Source organism: Cladophialophora psammophila (assembly GCF_000585535.1).
Source record: "Cladophialophora psammophila CBS 110553 chromosome Unknown aczJe-supercont1.13, whole genome shotgun sequence".
Taxonomy (NCBI): Eukaryota; Fungi; Ascomycota; class Eurotiomycetes; order Chaetothyriales; family Herpotrichiellaceae; genus Cladophialophora; species Cladophialophora psammophila.
This window is the reverse complement of record NW_006912934.1, coordinates 745,596-771,224: the sequence shown is the minus strand read 5'-3', so window position 1 is coordinate 771,224 and position 25,629 is coordinate 745,596. Positions and strand designations below refer to the sequence as shown.

The 25,629-nt window shown below is 50.7% G+C and overlaps 10 protein-coding genes across 10 annotated transcripts; 4 read left to right on the top strand and 6 right to left on the bottom strand.

Moving 5' to 3' along the window:
* Positions 1-971: 971 nt before the first annotated feature.
* On the top strand, positions 972-1,794 carry A1O5_08400 (uncharacterized protein; the record flags this gene model as incomplete). The annotated part of the gene is made up of 3 exons (XM_007748982.1): positions 972-988; positions 1,076-1,181; positions 1,246-1,794. 3 exons carry the CDS (start codon positions 972-974, stop codon positions 1,792-1,794), a joined length of 672 nt encoding a protein of 223 aa, XP_007747172.1.
* Positions 1,795-2,109: 315 nt separating this feature from the next.
* On the top strand, positions 2,110-2,961 carry A1O5_08399 (uncharacterized protein; the record flags this gene model as incomplete). The annotated part of the gene is made up of 3 exons (XM_007748981.1): positions 2,110-2,226; positions 2,307-2,474; positions 2,548-2,961. 3 exons carry the CDS (start codon positions 2,110-2,112, stop codon positions 2,959-2,961), a joined length of 699 nt encoding a protein of 232 aa, XP_007747171.1.
* A 1,475-nt stretch (positions 2,962-4,436) lies between these two features.
* A1O5_08398 (uncharacterized protein) lies at positions 4,437-5,111 on the bottom strand (the record flags this gene model as incomplete). Its single annotated transcript, XM_007748980.1, has 1 exon — positions 4,437-5,111. One exon carries the CDS (start codon positions 5,109-5,111, stop codon positions 4,437-4,439), a length of 675 nt encoding a protein of 224 aa, XP_007747170.1.
* A 425-nt stretch (positions 5,112-5,536) lies between these two features.
* On the bottom strand, positions 5,537-6,340 carry A1O5_08397 (uncharacterized protein; the record flags this gene model as incomplete). The annotated part of the gene is made up of 1 exon (XM_007748979.1): positions 5,537-6,340. The coding sequence occupies one exon, from the start codon at positions 6,338-6,340 to the stop codon at positions 5,537-5,539; it is 804 nt and encodes a 267-aa protein (XP_007747169.1).
* Positions 6,341-12,097: 5,757 nt separating this feature from the next.
* Positions 12,098-12,742, bottom strand: A1O5_08396 (uncharacterized protein; the record flags this gene model as incomplete). The annotated part of the gene is made up of 1 exon (XM_007748978.1): positions 12,098-12,742. One exon carries the CDS (start codon positions 12,740-12,742, stop codon positions 12,098-12,100), a length of 645 nt encoding a protein of 214 aa, XP_007747168.1.
* Positions 12,743-14,914: 2,172 nt separating this feature from the next.
* Positions 14,915-15,721, top strand: A1O5_08395 (uncharacterized protein; the record flags this gene model as incomplete). Its single annotated transcript, XM_007748977.1, has 1 exon — positions 14,915-15,721. The coding sequence occupies one exon, from the start codon at positions 14,915-14,917 to the stop codon at positions 15,719-15,721; it is 807 nt and encodes a 268-aa protein (XP_007747167.1).
* A 39-nt stretch (positions 15,722-15,760) lies between these two features.
* On the bottom strand, positions 15,761-16,770 carry A1O5_08394 (uncharacterized protein; the record flags this gene model as incomplete). Its single annotated transcript, XM_007748976.1, has 2 exons — positions 15,761-15,773; positions 15,806-16,770. 2 exons carry the CDS (start codon positions 16,768-16,770, stop codon positions 15,761-15,763), a joined length of 978 nt encoding a protein of 325 aa, XP_007747166.1.
* A 2,099-nt stretch (positions 16,771-18,869) lies between these two features.
* Positions 18,870-21,045, top strand: A1O5_08393 (uncharacterized protein; the record flags this gene model as incomplete). The annotated part of the gene is made up of 4 exons (XM_007748975.1): positions 18,870-18,962; positions 19,013-19,135; positions 19,193-19,541; positions 19,598-21,045. 4 exons carry the CDS (start codon positions 18,870-18,872, stop codon positions 21,043-21,045), a joined length of 2,013 nt encoding a protein of 670 aa, XP_007747165.1.
* Positions 21,046-21,866: 821 nt separating this feature from the next.
* A1O5_08392 (uncharacterized protein) lies at positions 21,867-22,608 on the bottom strand (the record flags this gene model as incomplete). The annotated part of the gene is made up of 2 exons (XM_007748974.1): positions 21,867-22,160; positions 22,330-22,608. 2 exons carry the CDS (start codon positions 22,606-22,608, stop codon positions 21,867-21,869), a joined length of 573 nt encoding a protein of 190 aa, XP_007747164.1.
* Positions 22,609-24,518: 1,910 nt separating this feature from the next.
* On the bottom strand, positions 24,519-25,527 carry A1O5_08391 (uncharacterized protein; the record flags this gene model as incomplete). Its single annotated transcript, XM_007748973.1, has 5 exons — positions 24,519-25,126; positions 25,175-25,233; positions 25,292-25,314; positions 25,369-25,439; positions 25,488-25,527. The coding sequence occupies 5 exons, from the start codon at positions 25,525-25,527 to the stop codon at positions 24,519-24,521; spliced, it is 801 nt and encodes a 266-aa protein (XP_007747163.1).
* Positions 25,528-25,629: the final 102 nt, after the last annotated feature.

Below are 25,629 nucleotides of genomic sequence, written 5' to 3'. Positions count from 1 at the left end.
TGACGTGGATCCAATCGAGCTTCACGCAGCGCGTCCTGCCTTGATAGCAATCAAGAAATATTTCCACAGATTCCCTGGGCGTATTCATATTGCATGGGGTTTCCCAATTTTTATCATTTCCACATTGTCTCTGACGTCTCCTTCCCCAGTGTTGACTCCAGCCTCGCGATAGTAAGGGCCTCCTTGCAGTTTCTTTGGTGTGCTATTTTTGATTAGGTAATTGAGAGACGCTCCGAAGGTCGTACAACATGAGGTACGTGATCCGCGTGGTATTGATGTGCGCGACAAGGGGGACTTGGAGGCCGACTAATCCTGAGCAACTCTCTTATTCTCTTTTCACAGCACCGCTTGGCCCCAGATTTTCCCAGAAGCGCGGGAGGCCGTGTATCAATATACAGAAAACATACCCTATGTTGAAAGACAGGCCGCACTTGGTCAAGGCGGCGATCTGATCCCGGTTTTCATGCATGGTCCTGAGGAATCCGATGCAGTACAGCCCCAAGCCGACAGAATTCAGCAACTATGTCCACTCAGCGGCCCTTTACCACCGGTTGCGCTGCTGGATGAGAGAGGTTGGGAGGATGGAGAACTACGCCCAAGAGCGCCCCTCAGACCGCTAACAGCAGACGAGCTTTATGTGGAACTAAAGAAACCTGTATGATCCTCCGGTCCTCTGGCATTCAATGGAATCAACAACTATCTAATACTAAATCTTCTCCAGAGATTCCGGTCACGGCAACCATCCCCCAGTCCGGTTAGTAGTCCTTCCTCGGAGAACAGACCTCGTCGAGCCTTGCCAAGATTTGTGAGAAACTACACAATTTTCAACGAGAAAAGATGCAGGACTGACGTTAATGAATAGGGCATTCACCTATTAGGTGGAACATCCAGAGCTCGATCGGTCCACTACCTACGACGACGCGAAGACGATTCCGTTCCAGAGACTGCGGGAGTTGCATTGCACGAGCCGAATGCAGACCGGCGCCTCGTGTGTGTCTGCTCGAATCCCAGATAAAGCAACGGGGCCCAAGTGCTGACAGTGATACAGCTTCATCACTGATCTAGATCTTTCCAGTATCTACGCCCTTGCCAGTACTGCATCAGAGTATCAGGCCCCGGCACTCCGCGCCGCCATTTACAAGCATCTTGCCTTGGAGACCTTCATCGAGACAAAAATTTCCGTAAGTATCTACTATCACTAATGCAGAACGCACGCAAAGGCATGCTAACAGCATTATCTTACAGACGATAGGGCTTCCTGCATTTGAATTAGCTTTCCACGTCCCGTACTTCGCGTTGCGAGCTTCGAAGGAAGTTCATGAAGACCCACGTCGAGACGTGAGCGGAAATCGCTTGCGAGATTCACACAATGTCTCATTCCTTACCTGTACAATTGATCAACCGGTCGCCCATCTCCACGAGGCACAAGTCTCCTTTGTTGTCACAGGATGCGACGAACGGCGATGGGTTGCCTACTGCTTTGTGGACACATATTTTGACACTCGAGAAAACGGGAAAGAAGACGTCTTATCTTATTACGATGACAGTCAAGGCGAAGAAGGAATGAATGCAGATCCTATCACATGGGGCGTGCACAACGCAGACGATCCCATTGAGAATCCGAGAGAATATTATCTCGAGGTAATCCGAATTCGGATGCACCAGATCTGTCAAGAATGGGCCCAAATTGTTAGCAAGGTGCAAGAGAGTTTCCGTGCATATGAGCCCGAACAGGTACGGTCCCCTTTCCTTCATATAATCTCACAAATTTGCGACGGTTCGAGGCACTCCTAAACTGGTTACTGAGGAGTTTGAGACGGACGGTTGTGCATCGGGGTAGGGTCGCGCGTTAGGACGTTGGTGCAGTTCTTGCTTCAGGACATTTAATCTGATGGGTTTCCTCGACAGGGCAAACGTCTTATGCCTTCTAACATACTATTACAAGGCCGTTCACGGCAGTCAAAAGGCAACAACATATGGCCGGAAAGGGCTTCGGAGTGGCTTTTTGGGTGCAGACCCCTGTTGACAAGATTGCTTTCGAGCTTGTCAACAACAATCGAAACTCTCGAAAAGTTTCTATCCAACACAGACATTTTCGATGGTCTCTCCATGACAGCACACAAGCACCCGTCCCTCTCTGGCATTAACGCGACCATCGCCGACCTTCGAACCTTGAAGAGCACCTTGAGAAACTTGAAGGAACGCTGCGACGAAATTCCCCAGGAGGTACGTTCGGGTTATCTGTCGTGGCGGACTCACGACTGGTTCATTTGTCAGGTGTGCTGACCGAAGTTTGATTCTTCAAGCTCCAACTTCAACTCGATGTCAATGCAGCTGGGCTGAGGAATCAACAGATCCAATTCTACTTGGATGCAGCCAAGCTCAGCAAGCAACAGCATCAGCTTAATCTTGACGCAGCCACCCAGGCGGAAAGAGTGGCGCGCCTCAATCAACAATTCTCATGGATGATGCTAGTAAGTCATAAAGCCCAGAAATATCATATTGTGTATAGCCTCGCCAACCGGCTTACTTTCCTTCCCATCATAGGTTTTCGTCTCGCCTATAGCACTGGCGGCGAACTTCTTCTCCATGGACTCCAAAGTCATTCCGTTCGTGAAGCCGAACTTTGGATCTTTTGCAGCCTTGGTTGTAGCCTTCGCGGGGCTAGGAACTGCCATCCAGGCGGTTTTGAGCAAGTGGCCCAAAGTCGTTGACCCGGTCCAGAAATTCTACTCAGAGTTGGTCGATACCATGTCACGACTTCCGCGACGAGCCAGGAATGTGCCTGGTGACGAGGAGGATGTGAACAGTACAACCCCGTCATCGATACCAGGCACCCCGGAAAGTCGGCCGGCATACAACAAAGCTGAACAAGACGGCGACAGCGGCTCTGAGTGCCCTCGCAGCACCGACCTTCTCTTACGCCCACGCGGGGGTGTTGATCCTGCCGCGCCTGATTAGATTTGGCAGAATAGCGATGCCCAACACCATACAAGAAGAGGCGGAACCATGTACTTCACTTGGAGGGAGGCTTGACGACAATTATCTATTGACACGGATGTTTTTTTATTTATGACGAACACTTTTATGACTACTCCTTTTATGTATGTGTATATTATGAACCAGTTTTTTCAAATGCGCATTTTACGCTTGAGCGAACATGCCAACATTCCTGTCACGATACCTACTAGACAGGTAGATAGGTATATTATACTCTAATGTGTGCCTGAACTCCACTGCTCCTAACGCTGCGATGAAAACTTTGTTACTTTGTCGGCTTGCCTCCGAGTAGAAGCAGAAGCAGAAGCAGAAGCAGAAGCAGAAGTAGGAGCGACAATAGATGGAATCGAACTTGGACCAGAACCAGAACCAGAACTCTGTCCTCCGGTCTCCGTATCCATCAGCGTAAATAGCGCAAACGGGCAGACGTTCTAGACCATAAGACGGGGGGCCATATTTATTTATTTATTTGTTCGACTTGATCTAATCTGAGCTTGCTTTGCTCGGCTCAATAGATACGAGTCGAAGGATGATGGTAAAATAGCCTTTACATAAATCGGGTCGGGTTGAGTGAGTTGAGGTCGGCCCACGCTAAAGTATATACTAAGGGACACTAACGCCTTCGCAGGTGCTAACCTTATATAGAAGAGAGATAAGCATAAATGTATACAAGGAGCTTTATCGAACTAATTATTACTTCAGTAACTATAGCTGTCTGTCCTCTGTGCTGCCGCCTCGTGCCGAATACGACTCTTTATCCGGTCCGTCCTCGCAAATCCGCAAACGGCCGGGGAATACAATTGCCGCACTCTAAATCGGAGTTCTCTAAGCGTGGACCCAGGGTAGCCCGCTATTGACAAGTCGACGACTACAAGCCAAACCTCACGATTTGGACGGACAGAGCTGCTCCCCTCCAAAACATCTCGCCCTAAATCGAGACTCAGGAAGATATCTTTGTGACGAAATCTGGGATTTTGGGTCGATGTCAGAAAGGGTGTTGGAAAGACTGGGGGTCAAATTGACATGCTGGGCGGCGCATACCGGCCCTACGTGCTCGAGAAGCAGCCACCGAGTCACGATTATTTCGTGTCTTGTGCTTACATAGAAGGGATAATGGACGTCCCGAGGCGAGCGCCCGATATGGAAGTGATTGGGGGAGAAATGGAGTGATACCAGAGACCGATTTGATCGTCTTCCACAGGATATAGTATTAAATGCAGTACGAAACATTAAAAGTTTTACACAGCCGCAATTTGAGGGCCCCGCTGGCACAGCAGATTCAGGGGCAGCCTTGGATAGGCCCTGCAACTATGTCAGGGTCAGAGGAGGTCGTGTAGTTCTCGTCTTCGCCACTCGGGAGCCCTGGAGTCCCTGGCTCCCTCGGCCACCCCAACACTCAGTAAATCGTTGTCAGTCACTATCTTCCACTCGTCGAATCACTCTCGCTGCTCAAGCAAACTCGAGCTACCCCACAGACTGGACGGCTGCATTGGCGATTGCACAATCGACCCCGACCCTACCATGCTTTGTCGTCGATTCAACCGATTCTTCGCTCGAGCCGCCTCGCTCGACGCATTGTGGATCTTCTGCCATTCTAAGGCCCCCTCCTGGAAAATGCCCCGTTCCGGGAATATCGCTCGTCCCGGAAGAATCAACTCGATCTCTCCGTTTGTCTCCGCCTGACGCGAAATCTTGGGGCTTGTCAACAGCGGCTCTGTGCGGAAGACCAAACTAGCGGTGGTGAGGGTGCTAGTCGGCGATGACGGAGATTCATCCGACCCGTAGTCAGGCTCATAGCTCTCGTCCAGCCAATCTTTCCACCCACCCGAATGTTGTTCGCTCACGTACGGGGTCTTCTCAATGATGATGTTCATCTGATCGCGCTCTGCCGCTTTGCCCAGTTCAATGGCCTGGGAGAAGATTTGGTTCAAGTCGGAGAGGAATGCCTGCAAGTCGTTAAGAAGATAGCGCAAGGGCGTCGTGATTTGTTTGTCAACAAGCTTCCCAATCTCGTGCCGTCCGTCCGACTTATTCGGCTCGTCGAGCTTATCCAACGTCTTCAATGTGGCCACTTTCCACCGATGTTGAAAATCCTTTCCAGCTTCGGCCATTCCTGAATGCATTGCTGGAAGCACCGAGTCGTTCACGTGGCTCGACAACAAATACTCGGAGAAAAACGGGCGCCATAATATATCACATATGAACTCAATGATGAGGTGCTCGGCAGCGGCTCTTCGTAGCATCACCGAACACTCGGACTCAGCGATAGGGATTTGTTCAAAGATCCGGTTTTGTTGAGATAATTTCTCAGATATGTCCGCGGGTTTCTGCATAATGGAGATTGGTCGTCAATACAAGGGCTCTCTCCAGACCCCAATGGCTACTTCACGTACCTGCGAGGCTTTAGGTGGAAGATCTGTCAGGCGCTTACAGACAACGTCGTGGACCCGTTCAAATAGCTTCTTGTACTCCTCCGTGCTATCACAACAAGTCAGCATATCTCTTACCATCTGTCTTTTTGGGGGGTTGGGCAATACTAGAATTTCAGAGGCCGCTGCTCCAGTTGATACTGTTTCTTGATGCTAGTAATCTCTCCCTGCCGCGCCGTCAAGTCATTTTCCATCTTCTCTTGTACCATGATCCGTAGCCTCTTCTCCTGATCTAGTTCGGATGTCCGATCCTGCAGATCCTTTAAGAGGAGAACATTCGTCTCCTCCAAGTCCTTCCGGCCTTTTGCTAGGTTGGCAATCGTTTGCGCGTTGTCCTTTTCCAGCTTCTTCTTCTTCAGTAGATATTCTTGATCCAAATCCTGTATTCTCTGCTTCAGCTCCTGGTCTCGTTTCTCTTGGGCGTGGGTATGCTTCTCGGATATCTCTTGAATTTTCTGCTCGTATTTTACTTTCTTCTGGTCACCGGCCTCCGCCTTCACTTGAAGGTCAAGAATTTCCCTTCCATGCTGCTCCTTCAACTCAGTTATCTCCTGTCGGTGTGAGTCCCGATCACCCTGAGCTTGCTTCCATATTGCCTTATTCCCAATCTCGAGATCATGGATCTGTTTCATCAAGGCCTCATCATCGCCGTAGCGATCACCAACAGCACTAACTATCTTTCTATACTTCCTGAATTGCCTGGTCAACTCACTAATCGCGCCATCAAGGGTAGACAACCCAGTTTGGAGGTTTTGCACTTCTGTCTGGATCCGGTCGTTGAAGCAACCGAAATGCACTGGTTTGACCTGGGAAATCTCAGCATCACCGCCTTCGATCCCCTGAAGGACAGTCTCCTGGTTCGCGCTTGGGCTATTCGGGTGTTCTGAGCCACTTTCTGCTACCTGCGCCATTGTGGCCGAACGGACCTAATCAGGACCACATTGCATTTAGTGATACCGAGAACGTTGGCAAAGGGCGCCAGGACGTACGGAACGAGTGCCTCTCGTGGATTTCTTTGAGGATCCGGGATGCAATAATTCCAGTATTCGTGCCTCAGTACTGGTAATCTCACGGTTCCTATGGAGGTAGAAGATGGAACTTGGGGCCTTGGACGACATGTAGCTAGGTGGTGAATGAAAAAGGGGGTCTGTCGGGAGGAGAAGTAGCGTAGGAGGGGACGAGGACCATTTTTGGGTCGGCCCAATCTGATCACATCACGACTCCTTTGAAGAATTTTGGCAGGCATAATATCACCATAATGCACGTGCTCTGCATGTACAGCTGCAACGTGTGAAGGGCTGAATGGAGGAAGAATCAATGAGCATCACGGGCTTTAGTAGCCAAGAACGCACGCAAATAGCTGTGAAGTCACGGAGGTGTTATTGATTGGAAGACCAACTCACTCTGCCAGGAATGTTGACGAACGCATGGCCCGTGCAAGGATGACGCAGACGCCGGGGTTGTGGGAGATGAGGCGACCAGTATCATTGCTATCAGTGCCAGTTCAGCGGCTGCATGCATAGAGCAGCATCGGCGGAATTGTCTGGCTCGTGAGTGGTGTACTCTTGTAATGGAGGGTAGGAATCGAGCAATTTCATGTTGGTCGTTGTTCTCTGACAATGAGGGGCCATACGAGCCGGTGGGCTGATGCAGGATACTGTCCTGGTTGCTTGCATGGTCCTTCACAGGTGCGTCCACGAATGAGATAGGCCCACGTTCAGAGATATTGCATGTCTTAGGCATCGAGACGCGTGTGCGCTTGGAAGATCACGAGGTGCCAGAACATAGGGAGAGTCTTGATGATATTGATTGCCAAGGGATATGGAAATGTCCTTTTGATGGACAAGGCGTCTGCTGTTGAGGCTCATCGAACAATTGCGAGCGGCCGGGGGTAGTCCTTTGTCACATGACGTGTGCGGAAGTACGGCAGCACTAACTAGCTTCAATGTACAAGGGAGCATTGACTGACGTTGGTGATTGATAAGTTAGTAACCTCTCCTTCACGCCATAGATACGGTCCCATAGATCCTTTGGGCGACATGGTGATGCTCTTCTCAATATGGAACGTAACTGTCAATAATTCTCCCTGAATTGCATCCATCTTCGAACGCAGCCCCCTAAAATGTTCTGACGGGGTTCATAGCAAGTATATAGGCCACAGGTTCACGATTCTGCCATGGAATGACAGGACCCTTAGTCTTTTTGGACGATCCTCAAGAGACCGTGGACGTCTTCCTGACATTACAATACGAACCGATCAGTGCACATCTCGGAAGATCAAGTGGGGTGACTTCGAGCACCAGCAGTCTACCTAGCTCGTTACGTGATGGTCAGATTCGCTGGTTCTACTTGGAAAAGTCTTTTTTCCCGGGACTCAAGGGACGATTAAAGGGCTTGATCTCGAGAAAACCCCCAAGTTCAAGCCATGCCATACGTCTATGGATATCCTTATCGTCATCTCGAGAGGCAAAATGGCGTCCTTACCATGCTACCGGATGAAGCAAGTCACCAAGAGGCCCAGCATTACTCTGATGTGTAGACACTCTCTCATCAAGATCATGTTGAACTTATGTGCCGCCTTGACGCATCTGGCAAGGCTAGGAGTATCCAGATGGGTCTGGTTCGAGGCAATTTCCATTCACCAGGACGACTTGGACGAACGAGCCTCTCTGACAAAGTTGATGGGGGAGATGTGTACTTGTGCTCAAGAGGTTTGATATGGCTAGGACATGAGATCGAGTCCACTTCAACCGTTGTCAATCTACTACGAGACCCGTCAGCCAAGGTCAAAATGATCTTTTTCGTCTTAATCAAGATCCCTTGGACAAGCGCAGAGAGGCGTTGAGGGTGAGCGATTTACAAGTACAGACAAATTCCCAGACTTCCTTCTCTCCACGATTTGATGCAGATGGTTCCAGCAAATACGGACTACCCAGGAGCTTTCGCTTTCGAGAAGGTAACGAGCGTTCTGGATCCTTCAAGAGCTCGAATAGGAAGCCAATGAACTTTGAGGTATTTATATGACGTCCTTGATTGGAACACTTTTTTGCCGCAAGGCAAAGGGAATGGGATGTTGATATCAGTGACAACAGCCAGATCTTACGCCTCGGCGCACTACGGAAACCCATGACGTGCGAGTCCTACTCTAGTGGTCTGACCCCTCTCTCTGGCCCAAACGTATCCTAAACGCGTCGGAATTTTATTCACTTATCCTATAACCTTTGGAGAATGTGAGTCTGCAGATCCACAGGACAGAGTAGATGCAGTTTTTGGCATTTCGAAGTTAATCACGGCCACAAATCTGCCCTCTTGTGTTGAGACAGACTGCACTATTGACTTGGAAAGCCTCTATATCAACCTCACCGGTCTCATTCCACGAAAGTCCCAGTGCTTCAACCTGCTGGCCGGGCCACATAAACCGTAGGGCTTAGAACGCTCAGTCTTTCCTTCTTGAGTCATTGACTACCGTCATTTTAAGGCACATTTTCCACTCTGCGTTATTCTAAATGTGGAGAAGATTCGGTTCAAGGCGGCCGCGCAATTTTGCGCTTAACGGGCGCGTCTTGGACATCCTTACTGGAAAGAGGCTTTCTTAACCTTTTCACATGCTTTTGCGAAATCCAGGCTTGTCTGTCGGGACCGTCTGATGAAGAGTGCGAAAGCCATTTCGCTCGCGCAACTGGAACAAAGGCGCATTATGCTCTTTCGGACAGTCCAGAGAATCGGTGGGGATGCAGAACGGAACCTCATCTTTGTCCTTGCTGGGCGAATACACCCTACATTCTCTGTTCCACGGAGTTAGTCAACGAGTATCGAAAGTGGGGGGTTGTTTCGTCTTTGGTCATATGCACGGCGAGATCGTGGATGGTCGCTACGATCTATCTGGCAATGGAGAGCGAATCCGAATTGTGTAAAGACCAGATCTTACCCAATATGTTTTGCTCTCTCCCCTACTAAACAGGTCGGGATATTGAGGGAAACCGCTTTCTCTACTCTTGGCACAGAAAGACCTTTATTGACCTCTCTTGTTGCTTGTGTTGCTCTCTGACATCTATCAATTATATTTCAGCACTGCGAGCGTAAGAAGAACCGCCACGGCCCGCAGTCGAGTCGGTTGATAAAGTCTTGGAAGTGGGCACATGGTCCTATATAAGATCGATGATCCTGGTCAAGGGACAACGAAGAATTCTGCAACAATACATAGTTCTCGAGGTCTACTAGAATGGCATCGTCAATGATCCCCTGCCACTTCAGGACTCGGCCATTCTTTGGCAAGGATCACATTTGTGTCTAGGTTGATGCCGCACCTTTCAAACTAGGGAACATACTGTATAGTGTCTACTGAGATCCACGCACAATCGTCATCCATCACAGGTTCTGGACCATCTCCTCTCATCCAACGGACGCAGGATCCCTTTTACTTCCGATCGACTTTTTCTATAAGAGCTCTCTCGGGGGAAGCCGTTCTTAACAGAACTGACTTGCTCTTTCTCAATCACTAAGCTACGATCTAGAGACTATCAGCCTTAGAATTTTTTTTTTTTTTTTTTTTTTTTTTTTTTTTGTTCACAAGCTAGTATGTACCTCGCGAACGAAAAATCTGGGTCTGGGCACGTCGCGACATTTGCAAGGTTACATTACAAGCTTCTCCCGTCCCGTGCCGCGCAGGAATGGGCCGCACACCCGATGGCCTCGGGGCGGTAGTGTGCTTCCCCTATTGGTGACTGCAAACTGCTCGCTGGGCTTGGGACTATAGCTCCTGTGCGGGCACGAATCGCCGTCTCTTTCCAAACCTTATTAGACGACTTCCCTCGTATACTTCCAGGCTCTCGACCGAATCACGCTACAAGGAATACCTTGGTACAAAGTACAAGGTATTTAACACACGCTCCCCGTAGCACCACCTTCCCTTCCCTTGGCTATTCAACCGTCTTTCTTCTCTCATTGATTTTGCCCATCGACGCTCTCTCCAGTCCTATTGCCAACATGCACTTCCTTCCCCTTCTCTCCCTCCTCCTCATCCCGTCTTCCTTCGCATTGCCACCCACCAGCGTCAATCCCGCTCGAAACCTCCTCCGTCGCAACCAATGCAACTGCTACGTTGCAAAAGAAGGCTCGGGTTGTTCAGATAACCTTGCTTACGGCTGTTCCCTCAACAACTACGATATTGTAATCCCAATCTCTTTTATCCTCCATGCATCCTTTACCCATATCAGTCCCTTATTCCATAAGGCCTTGGCCCCTCAGCCATTCCTCCATTGTACCCCCCCTGCACATAGTACCATCGACGAGAGACTGCTGACACATGGGTACTTATCCAAAATAGATGCGTTGCCTAAATGGCATCCGGCAAGCCTGCTTCCACTACGGCGCACCGACCTACTTTTGTAATACGGCCTGCGGACCCGTAGGATGTACGGGGCGCACAAGTGTAAGTCTTGTCTTTTTTTATTGCTCTACAAGTGGAGCTCCTGGCGCTCGGTGCAGTGAAGCAGGTTAGGTGTTTGATGCGTATTTGGAAGCTAGTATCTGTGGTTGATATAGTATCCTGGATCGACCTGCTGAAGTGAGGTGGGCTGTCGATGGTGTGCTAAGGGCACGAAGCTGAAGTTGCTCTAAGTAAGGCAAGGCTCCAAGGGCTGTGAGAAAATTGTATATATCAAGAATATCCCCGAGAATATCACGTATTTACAGGGTATCAGAGAAGGTCGATATCCTCTTCAAAGACGTTCTCGAGTCGTGTGAGAATAGATCGACAATGTCTCTGATACGTCCTCCAAGGATTCTCATTATGGTAAATCGATAACAACCTTGCGGTCTAGAGATGTCACGAAGATATCTCTAAGGTATCTTCAGAGACCAAGACTTTCTGGAGACAGATTAAACCTCCTGCGGGCGCGCAGAACTGTACGATGCCACTGCAAGCAGTACGGCCAGCTGCACGTCGACGGCGCTGGTAGTGCAACGACCATATTTACCCCGCTGCAGCCACCTAGATCCGTAAAGGGCACGAAAAAGCAGATTCATAGACTCAGCTGCAAATCCACGTCCGAGCACATGCACTACATAATATTTGTCCAACAGTCCTGGCCCCTCTTCTCACAGCCGCTGGAGAACATAGCCGGCTGCGAGACAATGCGTGGAATGCTTACTCGTTCTTCCTTGCAAGAGCGAGAGGAGTCGTGACCCCCGATCTCTAGATATCCAAGGCGCTAACCTGTTCATGAGGTAGGCAGTGGGAGGTGAGAGGCTGAGATGGCAAATATACAACATAAATCTGTATTTCGCACATGACTTTGCGATTGGCTGTAACCCACTGGTTTGAATTCTGACCCGCCCCCTCCCTCCTCCCAAAAACCCCGTTTGGAAATTCCAGGGGCCGGAAAAGGATATGCTTACAAGTATATGAATCACGAGAATTGCTGACATATTGTCCCAGAAACCGCAACACTAGTCGTACATGTTTGACACCTTTTATCCATCCCCAGCCTCCCTATCATCGGAATGTATAGTCATCCTGCAAAATCCGTGTATTAGAGAATCAACGGGGCTCAACAGACTCCCCTGCAACGTGGAAAAGGCTTGCGTGAGTCCACCACACCTCTCGCAGCCTGTAATCGAATTCCGTCGTCCTCTACATTCATGATACCAAAAGATCACACAAGAGATTACTGAGGCCGACCATTCTGAAAATGAAGACCGTTATACTGAATGCCTCGTCGCACCTTTTCCCAGGTTGCTAGCCCTGTAGTCGTGTCTATTGGCGATGGACCCGCCAGCGACGTCGGGTCAAATACAACCGGAGCCTCGGTGGTGGTCATCATTGGTTGTGGCGGAGACGTTGCCGTCAAGAGTGTTGTGGGAATAGCAGTGGACATTACCTCTGAAGGGGTAGTCGTTTCCTCTGGACTTGCACCTGTGGCTTCAGAGCTTGTTGACGGCAGCTCAGTTGTCGCGGCCGAGGGGCTAACTGTGCTGGAGGGAGTAGGGGTAGTTCCAGAAGGACCCGAGCTACTCGTAGATACTGCCACGGGCGTTGTGACCGGCGCGCTCGTTGCGCTGCTCATGCTGGTCATAGCTTCGGACGTCATACTGGTCTCGCCGGTTGAGGTGCTGCTAGGCATTGACTCAGGACTTGTCGTTAAGGGGCTGCTTATAAAGAGCTGTCCCTCCGAAGTCGTATAAAGGCTACTCGTCTTGATAGTGGTCTCCGAAGTCTCTGGCCCGCGGATACTGGCGCCTGAAGTTGTAGAGTCTGCTTCGGCCGTGATTGTGCTGGTGGAAGCTGCGTTGATACCACTCATGTCCACCATCTCAGAGATAGCGCTGCCGCTGGTCAGGGGAGGCGCCAGAGGAGTGGTCTTTAGTTCGCTTGTAGTCGTGGAAGATGCTGTCTGAGAGGATATGCTACTTGTCCCCATACTAGTAGTGCTCGTGGTCTCGGGTGAGGATGTGGTCGTTGACTCAGGGTCCTTAGTGCGGATCATCGACGAGGACTCAGGGGAAAAAGTCGTTGTTCTCGTGAGGCTTGTAGAGGACGGTTCCACTTCTGAACACGAGGTCGAGCTTGATGTCGTAGGTTCCGCGGCTGGCGAGGAGGTGTCTACAGCAGCCGTTGTTGCCCAGGCCGTAGATACGGCAGTTGATGTGATGTCAGGGCCCGAAGTGCTCGAAGATGTCTCCACTCCAAACGTCGTGCTAGAGGCAGAAGATGCGGGAATCTTATAAGTAGTTGTCGTTCTAGAAGAGCTTGTGATAGTAGAGGGGCCTTGAGATGAGGTGGTAGTAGTTGGCTCTAAAGTAATACTGGTTGTAGTGACGTTTCCAGTGGTACTAGCAGATATTGCACTAGTGCTGGTTGCCACTGCGTCCACGATGCCGGAAGTTGTTGTCCCGCTACCTGCTAAGGTTTGCCCTTCTGTAGATGAAGTTGGTGACGCAGGCTCACCTGAGGAGTTCGAACTTGACTGAGGAGAAATGTTGGAGGTTGTAGATAACCCCGTACTCGGTGTTGTTGTGGATGAAGTCTTATTTGTAAAACTAGTAGGCGACATTGATACCGACGTGGTGAATAATGGGGTGCTCATGCTTCCTGAGGTTGGAAATTGAGAAACGGAGAAAGCTGTTGAAGACGTCGAGCTCGTTGTATGTTGAGGTTTGGTATTTGATGAGGTTGCAGACGATGTGGTAGCCTCAGAAGTAGTGGATAGATTATTAGTACTTACTGATATCCTTGAGAATGTGTATGTTGATAATGTGGAAAACAATGACTCAGAGCTTGAGGTAACTGGTACACTAGCGGCACTACTGATAGTTGACGAAGATCCAACCTGTCTAGAACTGGTCGACAATGGCCATGTTTTAAAGGTGAAGAATGTCGAGATGCTGATGCTGCTACCTGTTGCTTGGGTACTAGCAGCGGTAGATGATGACCCGACTCGCGAGATCGTGGAAGGTAGCAAGGTTGCGCTGCTGCTTGTGGAACCTGAAGATATGTTAGGACCTCAAGACCCGGGTCAATCCATGATTACTTACCGGAGGTTAGAGGGGTGGCTTCCAGAATAATCGTAAAGCAAATGAATGGCGTTGAGCCTCCGAAAAGAATGAAGACAATGCCTTGTTCATTAGTACAGAAATTTGTATTCTGCACTTGGAGTAACAGAATGCCATTGAGATCAATAGCCCACTTGGAGAGGCTGCCACTGATAGTCGCAATCAATGAGAAGGTAAGGTATGGCTGACTGAAGTCTGCATCAACGTAGAATGAGCCAATTCGCAAGTAGCCGGCAGTATCCAAAAAGAACTGGGCTGCTGGTGCGGGATCGTTGAGTAGCGTACCGATACCATTGGAGAAACCTATATACTGAAGAGATCGCTTGCGAGTTTTCAGAGGCGAGTTTGTGCTGATAAGGAAGAGATTCGTAGCGGGAGGGGCAGGGACAAGTGCTGCGCTTGAAGTTGTGATGGATGCCGACGACTTGCTGCTATCAATTGTGGCAGAGGAAGGAGCAGAGGTTGTGAAGAAGGTGCTGGTAGATGTGAGAGCGGAACCGGTAGAAATGGTGATAGCTGACAAAGAGGAAACCCAGGAGCCAGTCGTTGTTCCGATCGACACAACAACAGTTGGGGTTGAAATTGAAGTCATGGAAGTCGATATGCTGTTAACGAGGCTGGATGTGGTGCTGGCAGAAGTGGAAGTCGATCCTCTGATCGGGCCGACGCTAAAGGCAGAAGAGCGGCTAGTTGAGGTAGAGCCCAAGGATGCCGTGGTCGATGAACTTGATATCGAGAACACAGTGTCTGATGAACTCGAACCTGTCATGGAGCTGGTGCTAGATGAGCTGCTTATCGGAGTTGATGGACCGGAATTATTGCCAGAGGAGTTTGGACCGGCAATTGAACTTATGCTCGAAGTGGTGGTAGATGCAGAGACAACACCAGTACTGAAACTGTAGGAGCCACTTGTTGAGGTTGTAATTCCAGAGATGCTGTTAGATGAGCTTGACGAAGTCCCAGAGACTGTGCTTAATAGACGAGTCGTAGATGAATTGATTGGGGAAACATTGGCTCTGGAGCTACTGGAAGAGCTGATGGGCCTTGAGGATAGATTTTTGGATGAGTCTGTGGTCGACCTAGATACAGGTCCGGCACCGAAGCTGGAAGTAGCAGATGAGGTTATCAAAATGCTGGTTGTTCCTGAGCCAGTACTGGTGGTAGTAGATGAGGTTGTCAAAGCACTGATTGTTTCCGAGCCAGTACTGGAAGTGGACCCAAAAATGGGGCCGCTGGAAAAGCTTGAGCTGCTGGACGAGCTTGTGGCCGGGCCACTAGGAACAATAGTAGAGGTTGACGTTGAGCCAGAAGTCAGTGCGCTTGTAAAACTTGAGCTTGAGGGACTCGATGTTGACATTGGGTTAAGACCAGTGGAAGAGCTAGAGCTAAAGATTGAAGTTGAAGTCGATCTAGGAAGAGGTCCACCCAAGAGACTTGATGTCCTGACCATAGTGACGGACACGCCGCTGGCAATCGATGACCCCGAGCTGCCGCTAGATAAGCTGCTAGTAACCCAGCTGGCGGTAGAAGCGGAGGAAGAGTTGCCGGGAGAATTGCTGGTCGATGACGACTGTGGAAGGCTTGAGCTAGAGGAGCCAAAAGAACTGCTCGTCCCACTCGTTCCAGAGGAGCTGTATGTACTGGAGCTCGTCATGTACGAGTTGCTCGTAGGGCCGCTGGTCGAGCCGAAGCTCGAACTCGGAAACACTCTCGAAGTTTCGGACCCAATAGCGGAGTGAGTTGCAGTCCAGTAAGCCCAGTCCGGAGGAAGGGGAAGGTTAGGGTTGCTCACTTCATCGCTTCCCCAGTCAGCCCAGTCGTACGCATCGCCTCCCAAATTGATGAGAGAAGGATCCGGTCCTTTTCCCGGTTGACGGACCCCTGGAATTGCATGAGGACCAGTGGGAATTGGAACAACACTTGAGGTCCGCGGCGGCTGTCTGCTACAGGGCACCGTCCAGGAGATTGTTTTGGTGACGACAATGGTGAAATCGACAACTTCTCGAGGCCTGTGGCATTGACGGATGACATGATGAAAGAACGGACTCGGAGCGACAGTGATGGTCTCGACTCCGGCAGTGATTATGTGGCTAGGAGAGGTCAAAGTGAATGTAAAGGTATAGGTGTCAGCTGAAGGAGCCACGAATCTGGTTGCAAGAGGTACCAATGTTGTAGAGGAAGCGGCAAGAGCCAGCTTGGAAATCCATGTCTCCGCGTATGCCATGCACTTGGCTCTGTCAAGACCTGACCTGCACTCAATAACGTTGACGACTTGAGAACGGCTTCCATCCTGTTGCACATTACATCCCTGGCAGAGGCCACTTCCGCCGTAGCCTGGAATCGCCAATGGGCCGATCTTGTTGTATGGAACCATAAAGTCTTTTGCAATAGTGAGATACACTGGTTGGGGAGCAGCGCGAGAAGTAGTCCCATTCTTGACGACGGCTGAGGTGGGAGTCGCAAATTTAGTGATTGTCGAATGGAATCGAGAAACTGTAACGGTTTGACCAGTAGAAGTAACTGTGGTCGTAATGGCCGAGGTGCCGTCCCATGCGGCTGGGATAATGGTGTTAACGTAGGCAAATGTCTCCATGGAATAGCGGGCGATGCAAGATCCCCGGAAGCATGTCGATGTTGTGGAACAGGTTGACACGGTTTGATGCTGCATTGTAACGGTGATTGGGGTTGCGGATATGCTTGTTGCATTCGGACAAGGATTGATTGTGGTCAAAGGTCCAGCAATAGCAACTCCAGGCACCAAAGCGGCCACCGCAATCACGAAACGCATTGTGCAAGAACGAAATGAATGACTCTATGGAAGGGAATGGCTGAAGGGAAAATCCTTCCAAAACAGTGAGCGAAACGAATGAGCTGACGCTGGCAAAGGGGGCTGGAAGGGTTAGAAGAACGCGCGCGTGATTGAATCGGATATATAACAATGCAAAGTGGAGGTCCATCAACAGGAGGTGACCACATAAGGTGTGGTGATGGGAAACTGCCATGTGAATGATGGCTTGGTCAGGAGCTTGCGCAATGGCCTGGATCTGATTCCACACAGAATCCGGGGCTGGACGAACAGCGCCAGGGGCGAGACTCGGTTTGATGGCACTCAACCCAGGCAGCTCGGGGGAGAGGCCACGAAGTCGTCCAAGGAGGCTCAAAGCGGCATGTAGACGAGTCAGAGGAAGCCCTGACCAGGCTGATAGTTTTGACAGAGCCGCCCAATTTCCCATAGGTGTGCGAGTCTGTCAACGAGTTTGTCTGTAGAGCGAGTATAATAAGGACCAAAAAGGGATTGACGTGCCAACAGATGCTTACCGGCCACAGGGCAATCGGCTGATAGAGTAACGAGATGTTGGCCGAGTACAGTTCGCTGCTACTGGGCCCTCTTTAGATGACAGCCAAAGACGACGCAAAGTAGACTGACAAAAGAGCACTCCCAACGAGGCACGGATGCTGCATCCGAGGTGTGCTCTGCTCCAGCGAGACTCTCAGAGCCAGGTTCAGCGCGTCCGTCCAAGACCTAGAAAGAGACTGTCGGTGAAAGTTTCGAGTCTTACGCAGGGGCTGGCAATGATAGAGATCCGAAACATGGACAAGACTCTCACAGAGGTCCTCTCTCCGGTCCTTCAATTGACAAATCTTGACAGCCCTGAGTAGGCGCCGCGCCAAAGGCTTCAATGACAATGGTTCCATCGGGAGCAAGAGAGGATCAGAGTGCGTTGATATGAGCCTAACACACCACTATGAGGGCTGTATTTTGTGGGAATTGCATGTTGCGGAAGTGGCAGAGATCAAAGTGGGAGTGTGAGTGGGAGAGACATGGTTTATTTGGGACTGAGCAGTTGCACGTCTTTCTTGGGCAGGCTGAAGTGGAGGTGAAAGTAAAAGTGAGGGCGAGGGTGAGGGTGAGGGTCAAAGTTCGGGTGTGGAGTCTGGCGGCAGTCATGCGGAAGGTGGATCCCGTAATAGGTAAGTTTGTGTACCATGGAGTCTTGCCCAAAGCGGGCTAAGGTGTCTTGGCAGATGGTTAATTGATTGGCTCGGTCCTGACTGCTGTCCGTTTCCCCTCTGTGCTCTAAACCCTCCTGCCCAGAGCCCGCCTTACTTAGGGCTTCTAAGGCCCCTAATTCTTCGGCTGTCACTACCGATAATACGTGCTACAGTCTGAATGGGCGTGCCTCCCTACGCCCTGCTGTCTTTTCGTTACCTTGGGCTTCTCTTTGGCAAGGAGCCCAGTGCCTTTGGCTACCCAACTCTGCGGGCCGTTCCCCTAGTCTTCGGTCTCCCTAAAAGTTGTGCTACCACATTGCCTCCTGGTAAAGACACACGCAATCAGCAGGTCAACTTTGTTTCCTGGATGAGCGGCCCAAATTCGCTTGCCTACCTAGACTTGTTAGGCAGTTAGTGGGAAGAGAAGCGCCCTTTCCACCCGCTAGCCCCTAACCCCGCCAGATCTGCGCCTAAGCGAGCCCTCCGAGGCCCCCGGACAAGGGCGCGTACCTGATCTAAGCTTGCTGTTTGTTAGAGTCCAACTCAATTGGACGCGTTCTACCTCTGATGCCGCAAACTTTCAACTCTCCTTGTCTGGTCCTTTGTGCATTCGTGCCCTTCCTTTGTCTACACCCTGGCTTTGAGGGGGAAGGCAGAAGAAAGAGCAACAATGCCTGGTTGATGAGGTGCTGGCGCTCTTGCGATCGCCGGTCACACGATTCAATTTTAAATCTCTCAACTTGTCCCACTATCTCTGGCATCCCTGTCGTCTGTATTAATCCGTGATATTACTTGGGCAAGAGAAACGTCCCCCTTCTCGGGCGTTTCCTCTGCTGCCCAACCAAACCAACCCAAACCTTACTCCTTCTCCGTGCACCTAGCCGATCCGCCGCAATGGCAGACGGCACCGCCCAACCCTCGGCTGCGCTGAAGTCATTAGAGAGGGAATACAAGGCTAAGGTCACCGAAACCGAAGCTATCTTCCATGTGCTGTTGCTTTTTCCCTCTTCAACCGTTGTGGTGGCTGACTTTCACAGAAACTACTCCAGCTGCTTAGCGCAAAAGAAGCCGAGTGTGAAAACCTCAAGTATGATCTCCTAGATCAGACTGAATCCCGAAGACACTGGCACAAGCGAGCGACTGAAGCCGAGTCTCGATTGGTTTGTCCTCTTCTCTTCTTGACTTCGGGTGCGTCGTTTACTGATCCATCATGACAGTCAAGTGTTCAACATGTCATGGTCCTCGTCGACGGGAATCACCACTTTTTCAAACCCAACCTTGTAAGAGCAGGAATACAAGGGGCGAAACTAGCCATAGACACTCTCGTGACTGAAGCCAAAGCTCTCGCCCGCGAACAGCACAAGAATGATCTGCCTGACCACCTTTCGGTAATAGTGCACATTTTCATCGATGTTGGAAAGCTGGCCGACGACCTCTCAACCACGGGTTTGCTTCCCGAGCCTGATCAACTGTGGGCTTTCATCCAAGAGGCAGGTAAACTGGGGCCGGGCATCACCATCTCCGACTGTGGTTCCGGTCACTATGCCGTCGAAGCGAAAATAAGGCGTGAGTCCAAGTCGACTGCCCTTTTTGTTTGATGGCCGCTGCTGAACAACATCTAGACTTCTACGAATTGTATCTCGAAAATTGCCATTGTAGACATCTTTTCCTAGCTCTGCAAGGCCAGTCAGAATACTATGAGATCCTTGAGACTTACGCCGACGATGGCTATACGAAATCAAAGACCTCTCTCGTTCGCCCGAGCGGAGGGCTTCACAATGGTTACAATCTCCCATTCCATACAATTGACTTCTCTGTTGTTGAAAGCGTGCCTCAGCAGGCCACTTCTTTCGCCGCCATCAGTCCGCAGATCAACGGCACAGCCGGTCCACCGTTACCGGCTCTGCATTATGAAAACACCAGTGTGCAGACCCTGTCAAATCACCCTAGCAATCCAAACCCCCTGGAACAACCCGTCCCCCCCTCGCTTCCTGTCGGCCTTCACTCCAGCCCTCCAAAGCCTACCAATCAGACCATTGAGAATATGCAGAAGCCCTCTACCCAAGTCTCGAAAATGCCTGCAAAAACACACCTTGAGCGGAACGGCGATATGGACAAATTTGAAGGCTCGAGTTCCGTGGGCGTCGTCAAGCTCGACACGTCTTCACACTCTTCTCATCAGTCAAAAGCCGCTGAACAGCAGTGGGAGAATGCGCCAACTAACAGTTACGCACCACCCGCCATCGCGGTTCCATGGGGTGAAGAGAAGATATTACCTGGACATGGTGCGGATGACGAGCCTGCATTGATGAGGAGAGCAAACAACAATTACAATCGGAGACAGAAGCAAGGAGGGCGGAGACAAGATCGTCCTATCCATGCCCCGCCACCGAGACAGAGTCCTCGGCAGTTTGAAGGGTCATGGGATGATATGGTTCAAAATGAGCTGTCCAAAGCGCCAACCCAAGCATCGTCTCCATCGCCACGTCCAGCAAGCGCGTCTGCTTTGTCGGCTGCAACCAAATCGAACGACTTTTCATCAGCTTTAACACGTCAGGCTTTGACGAAACCCGAACCAAGCCCTCTGGCACGCCCTATCTGCTCTCCCATTGCTTTGAACCAGTCAGGGCAACGCATTGATCTAAAGCTCCCGCGTGACACACCCTCTGAGCATGACGCCTTCAGGTTGCGTGTAGGCAATCGACAGTTGTGCAATGAGCACCACATGCGAAACAATTGTAGCGATCCACAATGTACATTTGATCACGAGGAAATCTCGGACGGCATTTATCTTGCATTGCGGAACATAGCTCGGACGATGCCCTGCAATCAAGGCGCAGAATGCCGACGCCACGACTGTTACTTGGCTCACCACTGTCCAAACATTTCCAAGTATTCCACTTGCGGCAGACCGAACTGTCCATTTGCCAAGAAGGGCTTGCATTCGATTGTGGATTTGGAAATTGTTGAGATGATTCAACCAACGGAGAAGAAGACGCAGCAAGAGAAGGAAGAGAAGGCGGAGCAGGAAGTGAAGGGAGAGGAGGAGGAGAAGGAAGAGCTTCTGTGAGAGGACTTGAGGTTGCCTGGGGAAGAAAGGATGCGCAGAGCAAGGTCTGCGAGAGCCGTAATTTCAAGGCCTCCAGAGGTAAGGTTGCGGTTGGGAAGGCGATCGTTTTGAAATGAGCATCGACGTACTTTTTGCATTCAGAGCACACTGGTGGAATCGGATGAGTTATCGAGGATGCGGAAAAGCCTCTTGGGATAGGAACACTCCTAATGGCTTTCGGGAGGATTCCGTTTGCATTGGTAATCATAGTGAATTGTGGCTGATTGGCGACAGCGAGCTACTGGGTAGCGAAACTGTCCCTGGTTTCAGTATGGAACTTGTTTTGATTGTTTACACCCTGTTTTCTGGACGGACCTTTCCGTGCGAGCTGTCTGTCCAACGCGAACGTCGCAACTCGAGGCCTGTGTGGAAGAACTAATGATTTGTGATGAACTGGCAAACTGAGCGAAATCGTCAGCGGCCGACCGAGGAAATGGTACAGAGAGGGAACACTAACCTGAAGAAAGTCATGCTACGGTGCCGATCATATAGTATCGGCAGTGTCCAACTCTTCTTACGTAGGCAAAGCTGCAGGGCTGCTTGATTCACAATATGCCCAAACCACAGATTCATGTGCGGTACCCGGTTGGAAATCGTAGCCGAGCCAGGAGTTTTCAGCGCTCTACGAGGTAGCTAGCGACTGAAGGCTGCGCCCCGGAGAAATGCCCTCTCATCAAAATTGTCGAGTTTTATGAGAATGAGGATGAGGATGGTCGCAGGAGCTCTCTGGGCCACAGAAGAAGATAACCGGTAGTCTTTTTCTCATATCCTTCTTTCAGTGTTCAGTCCCTGTCCATCTTGTCCTCATCGCGATCCCTCCGCCTGTCCCTGTCGCGACTCCGGCTCCTGCTCTTGCTCCTGGACTTGCTTCGGCTTCGACTCCTTCCACCTCTGCCGCCGCCGGCACCACGGCCCTTTGTTGCGACGCCACTGGCACGGCTGCCTTTATCCTTGGGTGGCGGACGGACGAAGGCGTAGTCGACTGAGATAGTCTGGTCGAGCAGTTTTGCGCCGTCCAGGGCCTTGATGGCGGCCTGCGCCTCGACTTGGGTAGGGTATTCGATTAGAACGTAGCCCTGGCAAAGGCACCCAGTTAGTTAGTTTAGCTGCATTTGTCTTCTGCCTCTTGCACGCCTTTGGTCGTTCCATTGCCATGCCATCCTATTGCACCCTCGCCCGCACACACACTCTCTCTTCCTGGTCCAGATGCGCCCGTTTTAGTCCAGGTGCAAACCAAATTCATACCTTGACATACCCAGTCCTCCGGTCCAGATTCAAATGCAAGTTCTTAATGTCTCCATACTCGGCGAAGAGATCGTGGATGTCCTCCTCAGTGGCTTCCTCATGGATGTTCGTGGCGATCACGATCCAGCCTTCGATACTGCGGACCGCGACGGCGTTCTGAGCCGTGCGCGCCTCGGTGCCTGCGTTGGCAGAGGAGGACTTTTTGGTGCCGGTTGGGGAGGGGGTGCCGTTCTTGAACTCGGCTGCAGGAGCCGTGTCTACGTCCATCTCGGTCGACATGGTTGCGGTGATGTAGAAGACGGTGGCGATCGTCGCGAGAGAGGGCAAGGGAATTGCGAGAGGTGCAAGAAAGAAAATAAAAGGGATCCTAAGGCCGGTTGAAGTCAAGTAAAGTCAAAGCTGTTGATCTCCGTCCGTTCTGTGGCATGGTCGCCGCAGCCGAAGTTTAGCCATCAAGACTCGAGGACTTGGCCTATAGCATCATCCTTGTTCTATCTACAAGAATGCATATCACTACGTACATTGCAACAGTCAACCTAAATGTATGTCATCCGCTTGAGTTTGACAGCGGCATATTTGGTTGCCTTCATTGCTTCCCCCGCCTAAGATGCCATCTGCGAGAATCCATGGGTCAAGTCAGGGCAATGATGCCAATGACCATCGTACCCCCAGCGTCCCGCGGCTTTTGCTACAAATTTCCACACCAACATCCTTCAGGGGATCAAGTCCTCGAGTGAACGCGACCTAGGGCTTATTTCCTGAGGTGGACGAGGCTCTTGCATGCCTGACTAACGTATTTGCGGCTCAGCGGATACGCCTTTCCCCGTTGCCCTTCTTGAGTAATTGTCGGCAAGGCTGAAGATACCGTGACACTCTAGGTAGAGGCCCATGTTCTCTTCAGCAGCTGGCAAGTCGAACGGCACCCTGGATTTCGATACAAAAGGAGCCCTTAGCCATGTTCTTCTCGTCTTCGTCACCCCGACGCAGCACCAATGTGTACGTCATGTTACTGCCTGCAGAATCTCCTCCACCCCAAAACACAAGGTTGGAAGCGATTCCTCGCTTTGCTCTTTAAGGTCATTGTGCTTAGTCGATGACGATGGAGTTCTCGTCAACTTACTGGCAAGTGATGTTCTGGCGCTGGGTGGTATTAACTCCGATCGTCTCTTGCAGTAAGTGCCATTCTAGGGGTGGTGTTTTGCGCAACGTATGATGCAGCCGGGTACTTCAGCTATCAGTCTCAGACTGTTCTCAAATTCATCCTGATCCAATGGTTTATCCACCGCGGTACATATAGACCAATGACTTCGAGATGATGCCTCCGTTCATGGGGGAGGTTGAAAAAGCCCGCGCGCATGCAATTTCAAGGTATTTCCTCAAGAATTTGGATATGGATATGGTGAGAGCTGACCGTTCCGCAGTCTTCTGGACCCGTCGAGGAGCCATCCTGGGTGATCAAAAGTTATGCGGTATGTCGGTGGATTTCGATATTGATGGGCATCTGACATTGGTTTCCTATTTTTTTTTGAACAGCCGAACAGATGATCTGACCTCGGTGATTCAGAGATGCAAGCACCTCCCATCTCAGCAACTAGCAAACTACCAAAAGTTGAAAGTGCATCTCTCCAGTGGTTAGATAGAGGAATTCTAGAATCCCCCCGTTCGCCACATGGGAAATTGTCAAATTTCGAAGCAGACCATCGAGACCGGAAGAAACTGTTGGCTTCACTCCCGAAGAAGGATGCAATTGCTGGGGCGATATAAATACCTGAATTGATCGTTCAGCGGTAGAGAAAGCAGATATAACATTTGCAGTACTGTCCTCGTTTTTTTTTGCTCTTCTGGAACCTGAATGTTGACTTGCTCTTGCTTGTTCTAGGCTTACATCGAAAATCCAGACACACCTCAGTACGGAATGCTCCTTGCTCCATTACCTGTCTCTGTGAGACACACTTTCCTCCAGATGTCGACACTCGATTTCTCTTGCCGACCGTCTTAAAAACTGCGGGGAGCAAACATTGAGAACTTCCACCGCCCAGCACAATCCCCCACATTGCGCGCAACTCCCACACTCCACTGATACCTGCTGCTCGTCTCATTTCGTCTCGGGGTGGCGCGGCTTACTACCACAAAAGGTGTTCCTTGACTGTTTCAAAACAATCTCAATATCCAAGATAGATTGATTCCCTCTAGAAAAAGAGGTAAGCAATCAGGAAGCTGATTAGACAAAGTGCAGCCACGATCTGCAGCGGAACCCCTGATTCGTGTCTCTGTTGTACGACCGCCTGGACTTTCTCGTTCGTCTCCTGTGCCTTTCTCTGCCGGAATTGTGGATCTTGCAGTTGGCTTGTCAATTTTTGAATCTGTGTCTTTGCAGCTGCTAATTGTTCCTTCAAGTCCTCGTTTGATGTCGGGACGGCGCTGGCAACAGTGGAAGCGGCGGTGGTGAGGCCAGTCGCTTCCGCAGCCTTTGCCATTGACGTCTTTACGGATTCTGCGGCTGATGCATTGGTTGAGGATTGCTGAGCAGGAGAACCGAACTGCGGAGTTGGGGAAGAGTAGGCGGGAGGTTGCTCTTCATGGGAAGAGACGCCGTTGGGTGTAGCTGCGGCGGCAGGGAGGAAGTTGACGCGGATCTTTCGTTCTTGAATGGTGTTTTTGGCCGTCTTCTCCACGGTTTGCCAAAGGGTTGTGACATTGGGATCTTGATCGGCCGAAGTGAGGACGGATTGAACGAGGAACTTATCCCGGCATTTGGCGTCAAGTGGAGGTTCTTCTTTCATTGCTTGTAAGAGAACTGTAGAGGTTAGCCGCAGGGATTGTGAAACAGCGTCCTAAATCGCACCTTGAACATCGACGGATTCATTGGGCGCGATGATGCCAGAATTCGGTCGCACACAGTATCTGGTTCAGTATTAGAGAATCGTGATTTATCCCCTTATTTCTCTGCCACAAAACTCACTGTTTGGGGGCTGTGGTCTTAACCTGTTTGCCATCTGTTAGCATGCGCAGCATCAATTGGCAGAGGGTTTGACATACTTTGAAAGCGACAGGTTGGGTGTTGCCATTTGTGAGCTTGAGGATCTCGGTGACTTCGCGATTGAAAGGGCCTGCTCAAGTGTGAGTGTATGCCGTGTTCGAAGAGTGAGGGCACTGACGTCGGAAGCCCAGTTCGGCTGGCTGGAGGTCTACAGACATGGTGGAGTGTCGATGAAGGCGATGCGCAGTCCTACGGCGACGGAAACGACGGTCGGAGGGCTTGGGAAGAGCAAGACAGGAGAACTTAACAGTAAGGGATTG